We start from the raw sequence: 15,659 nt of genomic DNA, 5'->3' as shown, positions 1-15,659 counted from the left end.
TGAGCTTAGCCTCATAATAGGTTAGCAATAATGTAATTTAAATTCATCTTTACGAATTCTCAATTTTTCACTCTATACGAGTTCATGATTTTTTATTCGATAGCAGACCTATGAAGAGGTTAATTCTTGCTACACTTAGCACAAAAGTAAATTGTAATAATGATCCTTTAATTTTAACTCAATTGGAACAATGATCTTTCAATTAAAAATCAATTACTATTGGTCCCTCAACCCTACAAAACATACAACTATGGTCTCTCAATTAAAAATCAATTACTATTGGTCCCTCAACTGTAATCCAACTAAAAAAGTTGTCCCTCAACTTTAATCCAATTATAGCAATGATCCCTTAACTTTAATCCAATTATAGCAACGACCTTTCCAACATAACTCATTTTGACAAAATTCTGATGAAACTTCCAACATAACTCATTTTGACAAATCTGATGAAGTTAACGAAAATGACCATAGCTACACGTTTTAGTGAGCTAAGAGACTCCAATTGTAGCAATGGTCATTCCAAGTCAAACGTAACTTATTTTGACAAAATTCTAACAAATTTGACGAAAAAAAACCATAACTACACATTTAGATGATTTGAGGAACCATTTCTACTATTTACTCCGAAGCACAAATTGCAGTCACAATACGCCCGCTCTCAAGCAACTCGATCAAGAAGCTAGAAAGCCAGGCTGAAATGCGATCGTAAACTTTCAACTCCGGTCGTCGGGTTCAATATTTCGTACTCACATAAACAAAGTATCAATATTGAATTTGATTATCAAATTCTATGCTTAACTCAAGATCAAAAGCCAATATCACATCTTAATTTGAAAACCGAAACTAAAATAGCTTGGCCTCAAAGCCATATATTGTCAAACAAAATGATAAAAATCCAGCAAAACCCTAAATAAACTTTAAGACCAACTACATTTAAAGAAAGTTACTCGGTTGTCCTCGAGAAAACATGTAAGTTCTGGAAATCAATCACTCGGAACTTCAATTTCAACGGCCGATACCCCAGACTCTGATAACTCCGTCAGTGTAGCCACTGAACAAGGTGCTGCCATCAGCGCTCCAGTTCAAACTTGTACAGTATATAACCTGCAATTCAGAGCAAGAAATAAACAAACCGAAACAATTAAAGTTCGGCTATTACTAGTATAAGAACCAAACAAAACCAGTCACCAAATGAAAACGCTAGTAATCACGCATCATAATCCACACTGCTAAGAGTCATTCTTATTAGCAATCAGATTGGCAACTTAATAATCCTTCTACGCAAGCAGTGACACAAAGTAAATACAGGCCGGAACACATTGTCAAAGCACTCAAGCAATGCGGAGTTCCCTTCAGGGCCTTAAATGCTGTAACGAATGTGAATGAAAAACCAAGATTTGAGCAAAACACCAACACTATATGAAACAAGCAAAACGAAAACTACCATAGAGTTGACATTACGAAAAGAATGCAACTTCCATATTATGAGTTTTTAACAGGGGAAGAAAAGATGGCATCACACAAAGCTCAAAAGCAATTCGAAACAAAACAGCATCATCAATTAGTGAGCAATGCACGTCATCTTCAAAGAAAACACTTGTCAAAAGACTCAAAGCTGAGCAAAGCAGAAACTCTATAGAGCAAAGTTCAGCTCATTGTGTATGATCATTATAGGGGATACGATGGCCAAGACGAAAACGATAATCAACTCTACAATCGATAGGGGGTTCATATCCAATGCAAATTACACAACAAATCCATACCGTTATTCCAACTATCTTCGGGTCAGCTGCCAACGTACTAATATCCATATACAATTAAGATAAAAATACAGCTACACATAGGTAACAAAATAACACACTATACATACCACATTAAGAGAAGTAACAAATAGACAATATAATCAACAAGCAATTTCGTCGAAACCCCAAATCACAATACAGAAACAATCACAATTGAAACACAAAAGGTAGCAGGTGATCAATTGACACAAATGAAAACAATGTGTAACGTAGAAACAGTACTAAAACAAACACAGCGAAAAAAGTATACCTTCTTCTTGTATGAAGTAGCAGCATGGGTATCCTCGGTCTTCTCAGCCTCGGTCTTCAGATCGACCTTCAACTCCTCCACAATGGACTTGCTCTCCAAATCCCAAATCTTGATGCTCTGCTCGGTTGCGGCACACAGCCAGTACCTGTTGGGACTGAAGCAGAGAGCGTGGATGATGGAGCCGGCCTCGAGATGATACAGCCTCTTGCCCTCTGCCAAATCCCAGAGCAGAATTACTCCGTCTTTGCCTCCACTGGCGCACAACGAACCATCAGGCGACACCGCAACGGTGTTCACATACCCATTGTGGCCCTCAAGAGTGTTCCTCAGCTTGCAGTTAGACAAGTTCCAAACTTTCACAGTCTTGTCCCACGAGGCGGATACAATGGTGGGCTGCATCGTATTGGGGCTGAACCTGACGCAGCTGACCCAATCGCCGTGCCCATCCTGGTCCTGGATGGTGAACTTGCACTCACCGAGAGTGTTCCAGAGCTTGATCGTGCGGTCACGGGAAGCCGATACGATCTGACGGTTATCAATCGAGAAAGCCACGGAGAGCACATCCTTGGTGTGACCCACAAAGCGGCGAGCAGAGACGCCGAGGGCCAAGTCCCAGAGGCGGAGCTCGCCGTCCCAGGATCCGGACAGCGCGAACTGGCCGTCGGAGGAGAGGACAACATCCTCGACGAAGTGGGAATGTCCGGTGAGCCTGCGGCGGGGGACACCGTAGGTCTTCTCGTCCTTGTTCAGGTGCCAGAGGATGATGGACTTGTCGCGGGAGGCGCTGACGATCATCTCGGAGTTGTCGATTGGGATGGCGATGGCCGTCACCATGTCGGTATGTGCCCTCATGGTGCCGCGGAGAACGAGATTCTCACCCATGGTTGCTGCTGCTGCTGGTCGTGCGCGGCGGCGGGCGTGCTAGGGTTTTCTGAGAGGCGGGAGAGCAAGAGTGAGAGCGTGAGGAGGAAAAATGGGGAGAAAAGGAGAATATATAGGTGAGAGAGATAGGGTTGTGGGAGAGACGAGCCAGACCCGAAAGCTGGAGTGAGTGTATGGGCTTGGGTTGCTTTAAGTTGGTGACCCGGCCCGGAATAGTTGAGGCCTAGTGACAAACTTTGGGTCTACTTTTGAAGCCCAATTAGATTGTAAAGTTGGGCCTTGTACTGCCAATTAGATTGGAGATAGGTAAGGACAGTACGCATGTCGATTGTCTTGCACTTGAGTTTGAATTATATTGAGCTTTCGACCTAATGATACTTGAATCCGAGTTCGAATCACCCTACTCCGTTACTAAGAAATACTTTTTTTGGTTAAAAAAGTGGGGCTAAACGCTAACAAATAAAATAAAAAAACCTAATAAAAATGGTTTAAAAACTTTGAGTTTTAAAGATAATAACAAAATAAAGGGTAAAGTAAATAATGCCATAATTGATTTTTTAATGTAAAATTTTAATTTTTTGTTAAAGCGAACAATATCGAAAATTTTTCGTTAAAATTCCCATAAAAAAAACTACGGGGGTGTATTCAATTGGGATTTTAAGGGATTTTAATTCTTTTAATGAATCTAGGGGTATTCAATCAGGATTTTAAGTGATTCTCTGAAATTCTAGGTGTATTCAATTAGAATTTTAAAATAGTTTATTAAAATTCTTAGAAATTCAGGTGTATTCAATTAAGATTTTAAATAAGTTTATAACATTCCAGGTGTATTCAATTAGAAATTGATTTTAAAGAATTTGAGAAAGTTGAGGAATTTCAGGGAATTGGAGAGATTTCGTAGTGTATTTTAAGTATCCACAAATCTCACATCTTCCCATGAGATTTCGAGGGAATTGAATCAAAATTTTATATGGAATCTCTACAAATCAATTAAACTCTATAAAAATCCATAGATTTATAAATCGATTAAAATCTCTTACATTCTCAATTGAATACACCCCTCTACATCAAAACAGCTCGAGTTCTTGCAATACGAATTATGTCCATAAAGGCGAGCTTGAGCTTGACGTGAGGAGGTCAACTCTTCTTAAGAAAGTCTCGACATCCCATAACCAAAGCACTCAAAGGTTACCACTTAGTCACTTACCAATGTCAATGTAATTATAGCTTAGCTCACGTTACCAGTAAGAAATGTTGACGTCCCATAACCACAATACTCAAAAGGTGATTACTCATAAGAAAAATTAGTTTTCAAAACATAAATACGAATTTGAAATCATCAATTGCTGCCCTTGTGCTGGTTTTTTACCGAATTAGCAACATGCAGTATAGTGGTTAGAAGAAAGTAAAAGTTAAATCACGACCAATTGATATCTCCGTCCCCAGAACGCCTTCCCTTTCCCCACTTGCCAAAAAACTTTCAAAATCCTCCGAAACTCGATTCCCCTTGCGTGAAGAAGAACCGCCGTGGCAATTCACTGCGGGCGGGTTTTCCAAACACCGCTTGCGGCTCCGCCCGAGAAACCACCGCTTCAAATTTCTATCTTTTCCATTTTCCGCTCGGAATTATCTTCTTTCAGTCTATCTTCCTCGGAAGAACTTCACTGCTCACTGATGGAGGTTTGCCTCTCATAGCACCAAAAAGATGCTTTCTTTAAGGTCAGTTCTTCAAATTTGCCGCGTTTTGTCATCTGGGTAACTGTTGTTTGCCACTGATTTGCTTCAATTGTTCGTTTATTTGAGATTTTCTTTGTTTTCTCTATTGGGTTCTTACATTTTATTGATAAATTTTTATAGTAGTGAGTTAATGACTTGTCCTTTGCTTTAATAATTGTTTGAATTTTGAGAACTTTAACGAAAAGTATCGGTACTGTTTATTTTATCAAAAAATCATATCTTTACACTAAAAAAATCAATCATGTTACATTCATTTTACTCTTTATTTTGTCAATATCGTTAAAACTCAAAGTTTTCAAATTATTTTCATTAGTTTTTCTTTAAATTTTCAATTTGGTAGCAATTGAATCTTGTATGATCACCCCCACATTTGATTTTCGTTTTTCGTGTGCCGGTTTGATACTAGGGGATTTTGGAGAAGGCATAAGAGGAAGATTGTTGTTGCAACTGGTGTTTTAGGAAGTGGGTATCTTCTGTATACATTATACAATGCTCACAGACAAAAGCTTGCTGACATGGAGACTGAACTCGAGCAAGAGCGAGAGAAAAACGATGAGCTCATCAAGGCTCAGTTAAGAGAGATTCCATTTCATTTTGTGTACTTGTATATTTTGTTGTCGATTCTTTAACCGCTCATTAGTTGGTTTCTAACGATATTGTTTTATGGTTGTGTTCATAGAATGCAGGCCCATTTTGAGAACATACAAAGAATTGCTGATACAACTACACTGCCTCATGCTATGCACTATTTAAATAGTCGGATAGCTGAAGAGTTGGACCTTTCTCACCTTACCGAGAGGTTAATGCAAGTGAAGGGGCAACCGACATCTCAAGAGAAACTTGAGTTATGGGATAGACTGAAAATTCTAAGTACGATTCTGTCATTCCTTGTTAATATTTCAATACCATAGTTTATGACTTCTCTTTGATTTGACTAACATAAAGATATTTATAGTCAGCTCACCTTGTACTAGCATTCTTGTATTTCTGCAGGTTTCACGAGAATGGTGTTGTCTCTGTGGACGATGACGATCCTTAGCTTATACATTAGAGTTCAAGTCAATATATTAGGGAGACATTTATATATTGATACTGCACGTGGTCTTGGAAGCTCTCTTTTAATTGTAAGAACTATTTCCTTTCCCTCTTTATGCCAAAGGTTTCTACTCAATAGTTAGTTCAGCAGAATTGATGATTTTGGTGGGATTGTGTTGCAATACCAATCTATACAGCAGTATTCTAAGCTTAAGTAGTCCAGCTGCAGCTGATTTTTTTACTTGCAAATTGTTGATTTATTTGTTCTGCAATGTATTGATGTGCCTTTATTATGTATGATGAAACATCCTTGCCGAGTTTTAGATTTTGTTAAGCAATCCTTAAAGGTGCAATTAATTAGTATGACTTGTGAACTTTGACTTTCTGAAAATGTATTGCTGGGAAAAGTAGCCTGAAAGTGTGCATAAACTTGTGAAATGTTACTTAACTTGGATACTGACGTGTAGAGTATCTGTTTCTTCTATGTTCATTTGAAGGCTATCCTATCACCAAATTTTTTGTTTCAAGGATTGTATACGATATAAACTTATTCAAAGTATAGTTTTTTTAAGAGTTATCATTTATCAGATATGGCATCAGTTTCGAATGTCGCTTGTAAGAAGGTTTCATTTAGGATTAGGGATGTCTAGTATTTTGAAATGACAACTAGGGTGGTGGTTGAGTGACCTTATCTTCACTGTTGTTGAGGAGATGTTGTTTTAGTGTTGGAGAACACCTCAGGAGAATAAGTATATATGTTATTGTTTTAGTGTTGAAGGATACCTCAGTAGAATAAGTATGGTGAAGTCTACACACATAATTCTATTTGAAGGGGTGGGATGCATTTCTGAGCAGTGGGGCAGGCTGGATATCAATGAAACAGGTGAGATATGAGTGACAGGAGTGGTGCATGGTTAATATATTCAGAGATCAAGTTCCTATTACGCTGCTTGTCAAATATTAATATTATAGCTGATTGCTGCTTGGTGGCACTCTGATTGATGCTTTCTCGCTAAAAGTATCGTTACTTTTGGTCATTTTACCTACGACACGTAATAGACATTAGTGTTGATTTGCAATACCACTCACATCAGGCATGCTATGAAGTGCACTTTTGACAATACTATTGGTTTTGACGTGTCACTTTTAACTTATCTGAATGCAATATAATTGTTATTATGTTAACAGGAGGATGCTGACCTCATTCATAGGGATGACCAGCAGAAGTTTCTCGCAAGTTCTGATTATCTCCCCAGTAATGCCTTGCCTGCTTTAATTTCAAATATCCAGGCAGCAGCAACAGAAGTTCTTAATGGGTAAATCTTTGCCTGACCAACTATTAGCATGTTGTATATTTGTCTGAAAATCAAGGGTGGGTTAATGCCATGTTCTATGACACGATGTCCAGGATTTCGATCTATTGTCAATAAATATTTAATACTCGAAACTGCCATTAGTTTATCACTGCCCCCAAGTTTAACATTCTAGACCAACTTCAATCTCTTATAGCACCGCGCCACATAGAAGCTGAGGGACCTATATTGGCTGAAGTAGCAAACTTCTGCTGAAAGAATGTAGCTTAACTCTGCCAGCCAAACTTACTTGTTGACTATTAGAGGTCCTAGTAAATAGTTGGACGCTTTTCATGTGCAGAATGCAGCTGAAGGATTCCTTCAACACCACAATTCTTCGTGCAACTATCATAGAAATACTTGAAAAGTTCATGACCACAGGAGAGCCCTATCACTGGGTGAACTACTTGATGTCTGAGGATGCTCGTTGGCATGAACTAGCCACAGCCTTTGGCGATGATAACACACCTCTTCCAGATGTCACCAAATTTGACCAACTTATGTTGGAGACACGGGCAGTAATATCAAGGTATGTCTGCGATGTTAGGGTTGCAACTTATGCTTATTCAAAATTAACATCAATTGCACAACTCCTTAGCATGGAATTGCAAGTTGCAGATACAACTCCGATTCATTTTGGTGCAAATCTCAACATTACCGACCATAGTAATACAGATTTTGGTGTTACTTAATTCTACCGTGCAACTTTATCTTCTTGTTATTCCTCGAAGGATCTTCCTGACATGCCACCTTTTTCTTTGGTAGTTTTTCGTTCCACTAATTGGAAGGCGAAATTCGGAAGTCACTCAAATCTTTTCTGTCTCCTCTTTTCAGTGCTGAATTCGGGAGTGTCGCTGAGACAGCATTGAGAGCAGTGGTGGATACCGTAATAGAAGATATGAGTGCTCAACCTGGAGGAGGCAGTCTAAAGTCGGGAATTCAACTTGCCAAAGTTTTAGCACGGGTTGCACAGACGGGTCCTGCTCTCCTCGAAGAATCAAGCAAGTTCATCCGGATCATTCTAAATGTACCACAAGTTGAGCTCTTTTTCACTCTCATCTACTCAAACATGCAAATCTCATAGGGTACAGACCACAATTTCAGAATTTCTGTTTTTTAAGTAGATTTTTGTTGCGTTACGATCAAAGCCAGCAGCGGAAGAACGTGCTGATGATTTAGGGGTGTTCAAGTTATCAAAATTCAAAAGTTTGAAAGGAATAATAGAGAGATGAGGAATGTTTCAGTGCAACTCTTCTACCATTTCTAATTCCACATCTCAAATATTTGTTGTTCTGTAATAATCTTTTATATCATGTAAAATGGTCAATGCCATATGCTTGCTTATTGACTGAACCTGATGATATATCAAAGATATGAAGCGCTTTTGGGAAGAAAAAAAAAAAATTGGGTTCCAAAAGCACTTGGAAGTGTTTTTTTGTAGGAAGCACGTCAAGTAATTTTCCAAGTTTTCCTTGCAATTTTACTAAGGATTGGTCCCAAAAATATCTACTTAATTTTTTTATCAGGTACTTCTTAAAAAGCAAAACTTTGCCTGCGCCAGTTTGAAAAATGCTTGTCTTTCAAAAGCACTTTTATTTATCAATGTTTTTTGTTGAAAAAACTCTCATAGCAGAAGCACATTGAGAAAACAGTATCAAAAGTGTTGTTGTTAGTTTATCGAAAAGCAATTTTATCCCAAAAATGATCATCTTTGGATACCTTTTACTAAATTCATCAATCAATTCGGATCCTTGAAATTTGATCCAACGGTTACAAACAGAGAGTCATTTTAAAAGTTATAATAACTTTAGTCGTTGAATTAAATTTCAAGGATTCGGATTAAGTGATTAGATGAATTTGATGGAATGATTCCGGAAATGATCCCTTTCGTATCCCCTCTGAAATCTTCCAAACATGCCTGCAGACCGTATCTACTTAAAATTTAGGGTAAAAGACTGTTTACTACCCTCATGTTTCGTGGTTTTCAACATTTAGTACATTAAGTTTTTTTCGTCCCAGAGTTATACCTAAAGTGTTAATTTTGGGACAGTCTCATACATCCGTTAGTCAAACGGTTAATTCTCCCGTTAAGTGATAACGTGGTGCCCATGAGGACAATGACTGGACGCCACGTGTCATTAAAAATATTAAAATAATTAATTAAATTAAAAAAAAATCCCCATATCCCCTTTGTCTTCCCCACCCCGATCCCCTTCTCTTCTCCCTTTGCACCTCTGCACATCCGCTCACCCTCACTCTCCACTCTCACTCCCCAGATCCATATGCACCTTTGCACATCCATCTTTCCCTCATACCTCGCCGACCTCCTTGTTCTTTCTCCACCCAACTCGCCAATGAATTCCCCACAAAACCCACCTCTCTAAATCCCCAGAATCCAATCCAGGAATTGTTTTTGAATCCGGGTTTTCTCCCAAAAGAACCGGCGTGCTCGCCCTCGGATAATAAACCACCTTAAACGGCTAGTCATTCGCCGCCATAGTCGCCGCCTCAACTACACTCTCAGGCCTCACTCTCCCCTTCCCTCTCATATTCCCATTGGGGCTCAAACCCCCACCCCCATTTCTCATCTTGTTATCCTCCTCTCTCATAAACACACAGAACCTGCCGTAAGGCAGAACACAACCTCTAGAGTCGTCGTCGCTACTGTGGCTGTTGTTCCATCCAGAAGCCACTTCATTTCCTCCACCGCCGTCTAATCCCCTATTCGCTGTCCGAATCCCAACACAGAGATCGCCATTTTCGGCTCTCAGAAACACAATGGAGTCTCCAGCCACCAATTTCTTATGGTTCATAAATGTTCTCCACCCAGCAGGCAACAAATGCCACCGCAGCGTCCCTCTGTAAATGTGCCTGAACTTTCATACCTCGTCGTGGACGTCCTTCGTGATCATCGTCTGCACCGGCGGGTCCGCCGAGTAATCCAACTTTGGAAAAATGGTCTCGGGGCAGTACCTGGGGACAGAGAACCCGCTGCCATTGGCGTCGTATTGGGTCAGTGTCTTGGCGAAAGACGTCGGCTTTTCCTGATTTTTCGACCCATATGCCTCCGTATCCCCGTCTTCCGCGACAAAGGTTCAATTTTGATTCCAACCCCAAAGATTTCTGCTTTCTTTAATTTCAGATGGATCTTCACAAAGGGAAAGGGGGTCGAGATGGTGGTGGGGGGTATCGGAGCTATGGAGGACTAGGCCAATGCAAAGGGAAAGGGAGAAAAAACGCAAGAATCTCCGATCTTCCATGGATTCTGTGTTTGAGGGAGGGGGAATGATGGATGGATGTGCAAATGTGTAGAGGTGCAGAGGGAGAAGAGAGGGGAGTCGGGGTGGGGAAGACAAAGGGGATCTGGGGAATTTTTTTTTTTACTTTTATTTAATTTATTTAATATTTTTAATAACATGTGGCGCCCAATCATTGTCTACATGGGCGCCACGTCATCACTTAACGTGAGAATTAACAGTTTGACTAACGGATGTATGAGACTGTCTCAAAATTAACACTTTAGGTATGACTATGGGACGAAAAAAACTTGATGTACTAAATGTTGAAAATCACGAGACATGAGGGTAGTAAACAGTCTTTTACCCTAAAATTTATGCTTTGGAGACCCAACTAAAAACAGGTCGGGCTTAAACGCTGCGTTTAAGTGACAATTCAATTCAATTCACAAACACAAACCCCCAAGATTTAACACTCTCTCTGTCTCTGAAGCTCACACTCAGTGACGACCTCGGCGGACAACTATGGCGGACACCAACGGCAACGGCGGCAGCCATGACGTTCTGATGCTGGAAGCTCCGCCGCCGGAAGGTCCGGCATGGCCAGGACCTCTAACCAACGCTGAAACCATTGACGCCTTGCCCTACATCGACGACGACTACGCCAACCCCGACGTCAAGCGCGAGGTCGACCGCATGGTGGAGGAGGAGTTGCGGCGCAGCGCCAAGAAGCCCGCCGATTTCCTCAAGGAGTTGCCGCCTCTTCCCAAGCCCAAATTCAAGGTCAGTCCCCAAATTCCTAGGGTGTCTCTTTCTAAGGGACTGTTTGGTTGCGGAGTTAAGGAATTTTTTGCGCCTGATTTGTAAAGTTTGGATTGCAGGATCATCCGATGCTGGCTAGGGAGTACGAACGGGTGAGAGCATCGAGGCCTCCGGTGGCGATTGATTTTTCGAGAGACAAAGTGGAGCCGCCGCCGGTGAATAAAATGAATGATGAAACTGCTTGGAAGCTTGCTCTCCAAAAAGCTCAGTGCTCTCTGCAGCACCAAGCCGTCAGGTAATCTATACATACAGATGCGTATATATGTATACGTAAGAGTAAATTGTAACAACGTTCAACTTTAATCAAATTGGAACAATAGTCACCGTTGGTCCTCAACTCATCAAAATATGTCTTTTTCGTCAACTTCGTTAGAATTTTGACAAAATGAGTTACGTTGGAACGATCATTACTACAATTGAGTCCCTCAACTCATCAAAACGTGTAGCTATGGTCATTTTCGTCAATTTTGTTATAATTTTGTCAAAATAAATTATGTTGGAAGGACCATTGCTACAATTGAGTTAAAGTTGAGAGTTTGGTTAAAGTTGAGGGACCAATGGTAATGAATTTTTATTTAAAGAATCATAGTTGCACGTTTTGATAAGTTAAAGAAGCAATGGTAATGGATTTTGAGTTAAGGACCATTGCTATAATTTACTCTATATGTAAATGTCTATATATGTGTGTGCGTGCGGCTGGTGATGAAACGAGTGGTTGATGGCTGGTGATGAAACGAGTGGTTGATTTTCAGGTTGGAGAATTTGGAGCTGATTGACAAGTATGGTCCTGATGCCTGGATTCAGAACAACAATAGATTGCAATCGATTTTGTCGAGGTTTGTTTGTCGCATTTCATTTGAAAGCTGCAATATTTAGAGTACACTTCTTTGTTAATTAACTCAGTCTGTGAGATTTTGCACCCCGCATAAACATGACACAGCATATACATAATTCTCGCACATGTACTTATGCACGTACACATCTTTGATGGTATGCATATTACCAATTAAATTTTAAACGCACATGTGGTTTATCAAATGTGTTCAACCGCCTGAATTGTCTGCAGTTAGACGTTCTGTGTAAATATGTGAGGTGGTGCCAACCGCGAAACTGCTATGCAAAATGCATTCTGAAATGTTGCATGACATACTTAATTTTGTGTTTAAGATCGATATTCTCTTACTTTCCCAGACCGTATCAGTGTTGTTGGAGTGAGCTTGTCTCACTTCCATATTACAATTCAAAATTCGAATTCATGTGCAATAACTGCTAATTCTATGAAAAATGGATTTGATAATGGTTGACGTAATGTATTGCGTGTTATGTGTTTATATTTTTCAGGATGCAGAAATTAGCTCAGGAGCAATATCAAAATATCGAAACAGTGAATCGTGAAAGGAAACATCATCAGGTGATTTAAACCTATTTACCTGCCGACCTTGTACTTTTATGATGCTATGCTACCTTGACCTGATAAGTTTACTTCTTCATTGATGACAGCAAACCACTGCGTATGAGCTTAATGCTCTGGCTGCTCAATGGAAGGAGCTCTGTCAGAAGAATATAGAAATTCAATCTGCCTGTGTTAAACTTGAAAGCCATCTTGAAGAATTAAGGAGGGAAGCGGCCAAAAGGTAATCCACCTTTTCCTATCTGGTGTGTTTTCTCTGGCATTCATTTTGCTAGCTTGACCACTAACTAGTTGGTACTCACTTCAGAGGCTGGACCTTGGATGCCAATGCAGTAAATGGTTCTTTATTGACTGCCGAATGAGAAGGTATGCTTTTACGGCTAATGTCATTTGGTTTAGCGTTGATGCTACAGCTCTATTATATTCTTTTAAAGGAAAATTAATTAAAATTGCTTGATAACTTTGAGTTTTAACGATAAGGACAAAATAAAGGGTAAAGTGAATAGTATCAAGATTGATTTTTTAGTGTAAAAATATGGTTTTTCATTAAAGTGAACAGTTCCGGTAGCTTTTCATTAAAGTTTCTTTTAAAGCCTATTATGATTTGCTTCATGGAATTAGTATCAGGTAGCTATCAAAACCAGTGTTGATTAAAAGGAAAATTAATGAAAAAATTTTGAAAATTTTGAGTTTTAACGATAATGACAAAATAAAGGATAAAGTAAATAGTACCAAGATTGATTTTTTAGTGTAAAAATATGATTTTTTAAACAGTACAGAGAGCTTTTCGTTAAAGTTCCCTTGATCAAAAGCTAGGTTTTGTCACTTCTGCCCTAGAATATGCGATGATCAATTTTTGGATGTGATTATGGAGTATTAGCGTTGCGGCGTTATGTAACCCTGGGCTTTGTAAACAGGATTTGGATGAAGACCCGGCAGAAATCGTGATACGGGAATATTAGCGTTGATTCAACAACTATCATAGCGTGCAGATGGATTGATCTTTGTTGCCCTTTTGATGAGTGGTCGTTTTGCCCCTGTTCCACGAGTTGAATCCAATTGTAATTGATGATCGCACATGTTTTCAGTTGGTATCAATGGAATGAAACCGCTTTTAACTATGTTCCCTGCAGCATAATACAATCAACCATTTTTTACCAGGAGGATGAGAATCCTGAAAATCCTTCAATCACATTCGTTCATCCTTATACATCATGCGATACAATAACAAATGTAATTGGAAGATTCTTGTAATGAGAATCTGACAAAGATACTCTCTTCATTTTTTAGGGCAATACCCAAATTATTAAGATCAAGAAATCTAAACAACTTTCTCGTTCATCGGTAAAGATTTGATTCTTGATACGTTGCGTTTTTAAATTAAAGTAATTATCGTTTGAACATAAACATCGAGTCGAATCTATGAGAAAATTGAAGTTGACCAATCCAACTGCCATAGCTTTACACATTGCAGATCGGAAGTTTTAGGTTTGGCGTTCAAGCAAAAATTTATCTGAAATAATTTTCACTCACCATTTTTTAATCTTGTTTACTGGGGTTTATATCGAACTTTTGTATTGAATAAATTAAAGAAAAATCGAGAACTAGAATAAACAAGATGTCCAGAACGAGAAAATGGGTAGACATAAATTATGTAACAACTACATTGAGAAACAGTATCCGTTAAAAGCAACTCAATTAACACTAGTTAAGCCCAAAAAAGGGGAAAATTATTCTGTTAGTAGATATACACACATATACGGGATTTTGGTTGACGCCAGGATTCTTCGCTGTTGGATTCTTGACTTCGCATCTAGCGCTCGATCTAATGAGTCATGAAATACATAGATCGATTCTATCAATCCATGTAAAGTTCAGTGGGACAGCAGAAGCAGGAAGGACTTCCTGAAACAGCAACATATATGTATCTGTCTGGAGGTTAAGCCAGTAATTAAGCATGAAGAAAAATAAAAAATCAACAAGGTAGAAGATGACCAGTAGAGAATATACAGTTAAAAGTTTCACGGAAGTGAGAGAGAGAGAGAGAGACAGAGAGAGAGGTGTAGAGCTCCCTTCAATCCAAAAAAAGAGGCAGCGTACAGGTAATGCAGCTCCTGAGATATGCAAGCCACAAGCCTATCATCCTTCTGATCGCATCTGATCTGATCTGCGATATAGGATATATAGGACTCTGGGATCCATAGCTCAGCAGCTCTATCCACCCAGCATCACCTTCTTTTGGACTTCAAGGAGCTCCACTCCTTAACCCTACCCACATACATATATATATATATAGCTACCTCACCGAACACTGCTGAAAAACCCTAGATAGCATGTAACATCCAAAAACTCTGAGAAACTTGCAAGGAAGAAGATTAAAATCATCAAAAACGAAAGTATGTATACACACACACACACACACACACACACACAGGCATCAAGAAATCAAAACCCTAAACGAAAATATGTACTTCCAGATAATTAGAGCCAAATCATGTAGTTAATTTTCAGACCACATATATATATAGTTAGATCCATGCATCGAACCTTTATCGCTCGAAACCCCAGATGTTTTCCACTGAAATAAATCTATCTCAAAGATCCAAAGAACCACAGAGAGCAAGTTATATAACTATAAACCTACCCATATATAGTGAACCATACATAAATATATTGTATATATACATAAATATAAAGATTAAAAATTCACAGGATGTGGCTTGCTACCAAACATTCAAACCAAACCTCTAAAAAACTGTATAAAATAATGGACGGACTTTGGCTTCAAGCAAAAGCGAAAGCATCAAAGGAGAGAAGAGGGAGGGCAACTTTTATAATTGTTTTAGAAAAGAAACAAATAATGGTGGGATTGGGTCGGCAACACCTTGTATTCCATTCCAGCAGCTATCAACCCAGGTCTCTCTCGGGAACCGGCTTCTGATTAGATTCCCTTTAACACGAATCACGTGCCTATACACTGTTTCCAGAGCCCTCTCCTCGCACTGATCAATTTATCGTTGCTGATTTTGACTGGCGACACTGCTACAGTTCCCAGTAGCCACATCAGATCACATACCCGGAAAAGGCAACGATCTCAAAGCCTTTTATTACGAGTATCATGTCTTTGTAGTT

The 15,659-nt window shown here is 39.3% G+C and overlaps 3 protein-coding genes and 1 long non-coding RNA gene across 4 annotated transcripts; 2 read left to right on the top strand and 2 right to left on the bottom strand.

Annotated features, from left to right (window-relative positions):
* Positions 1–751: 751 nt before the first annotated feature.
* Positions 752–3,083, bottom strand: LOC103455608 (small ribosomal subunit protein RACK1). The gene is made up of 2 exons (XM_008395182.4): positions 2,053–3,083; positions 752–1,104 (listed from the first exon to the last, which is right to left on the bottom strand). The coding sequence occupies exons 1-2, from the start codon at positions 2,932–2,934 to the stop codon at positions 1,006–1,008; spliced, it is 981 nt and encodes a 326-aa protein (XP_008393404.1). The 5' UTR covers positions 2,935–3,083; the 3' UTR covers positions 752–1,005.
* Positions 3,084–4,110: 1,027 nt separating this feature from the next.
* On the top strand, positions 4,111–8,351 carry LOC103455606 (peroxisome biogenesis protein 3-2-like). The gene is made up of 7 exons (XM_008395181.4): positions 4,111–4,653; positions 5,078–5,242; positions 5,351–5,541; positions 5,665–5,795; positions 6,895–7,022; positions 7,360–7,587; positions 7,893–8,351. The coding sequence occupies exons 1-7, from the start codon at positions 4,640–4,642 to the stop codon at positions 8,140–8,142; spliced, it is 1,107 nt and encodes a 368-aa protein (XP_008393403.2). The 5' UTR covers positions 4,111–4,639; the 3' UTR covers positions 8,143–8,351.
* A 2,239-nt stretch (positions 8,352–10,590) lies between these two features.
* LOC103415364 (pre-mRNA-splicing factor SPF27 homolog) lies at positions 10,591–13,648 on the top strand. The gene is made up of 7 exons (XM_008353703.4): positions 10,591–11,077; positions 11,176–11,351; positions 11,869–11,952; positions 12,458–12,527; positions 12,617–12,750; positions 12,835–12,893; positions 13,445–13,648. Exons 1-6 carry the CDS (start codon positions 10,820–10,822, stop codon positions 12,887–12,889), a joined length of 777 nt encoding a protein of 258 aa, XP_008351925.1. The 5' UTR covers positions 10,591–10,819; the 3' UTR covers positions 12,890–12,893; positions 13,445–13,648.
* A 500-nt stretch (positions 13,649–14,148) lies between these two features.
* Positions 14,149–15,332, bottom strand: LOC103420376 (uncharacterized). Its single transcript, XR_003768340.2, has 2 exons — positions 15,075–15,332; positions 14,149–14,432 (listed from the first exon to the last, which is right to left on the bottom strand). It is a non-coding gene; the product is annotated as an uncharacterized lncRNA (long non-coding RNA).
* Between the last annotated feature and the right edge of the window lie 327 nt (positions 15,333–15,659).

The sequence above is a fragment of the Malus domestica genome, chromosome 14, assembly GCF_042453785.1.
Source record: "Malus domestica chromosome 14, GDT2T_hap1".
In the NCBI taxonomy this organism is placed as follows: domain Eukaryota; kingdom Viridiplantae; phylum Streptophyta; class Magnoliopsida; order Rosales; family Rosaceae; genus Malus; species Malus domestica.
Note: the sequence above shows the minus strand (reverse complement) of the source record. Positions and strands in the feature narration are given on the sequence as shown.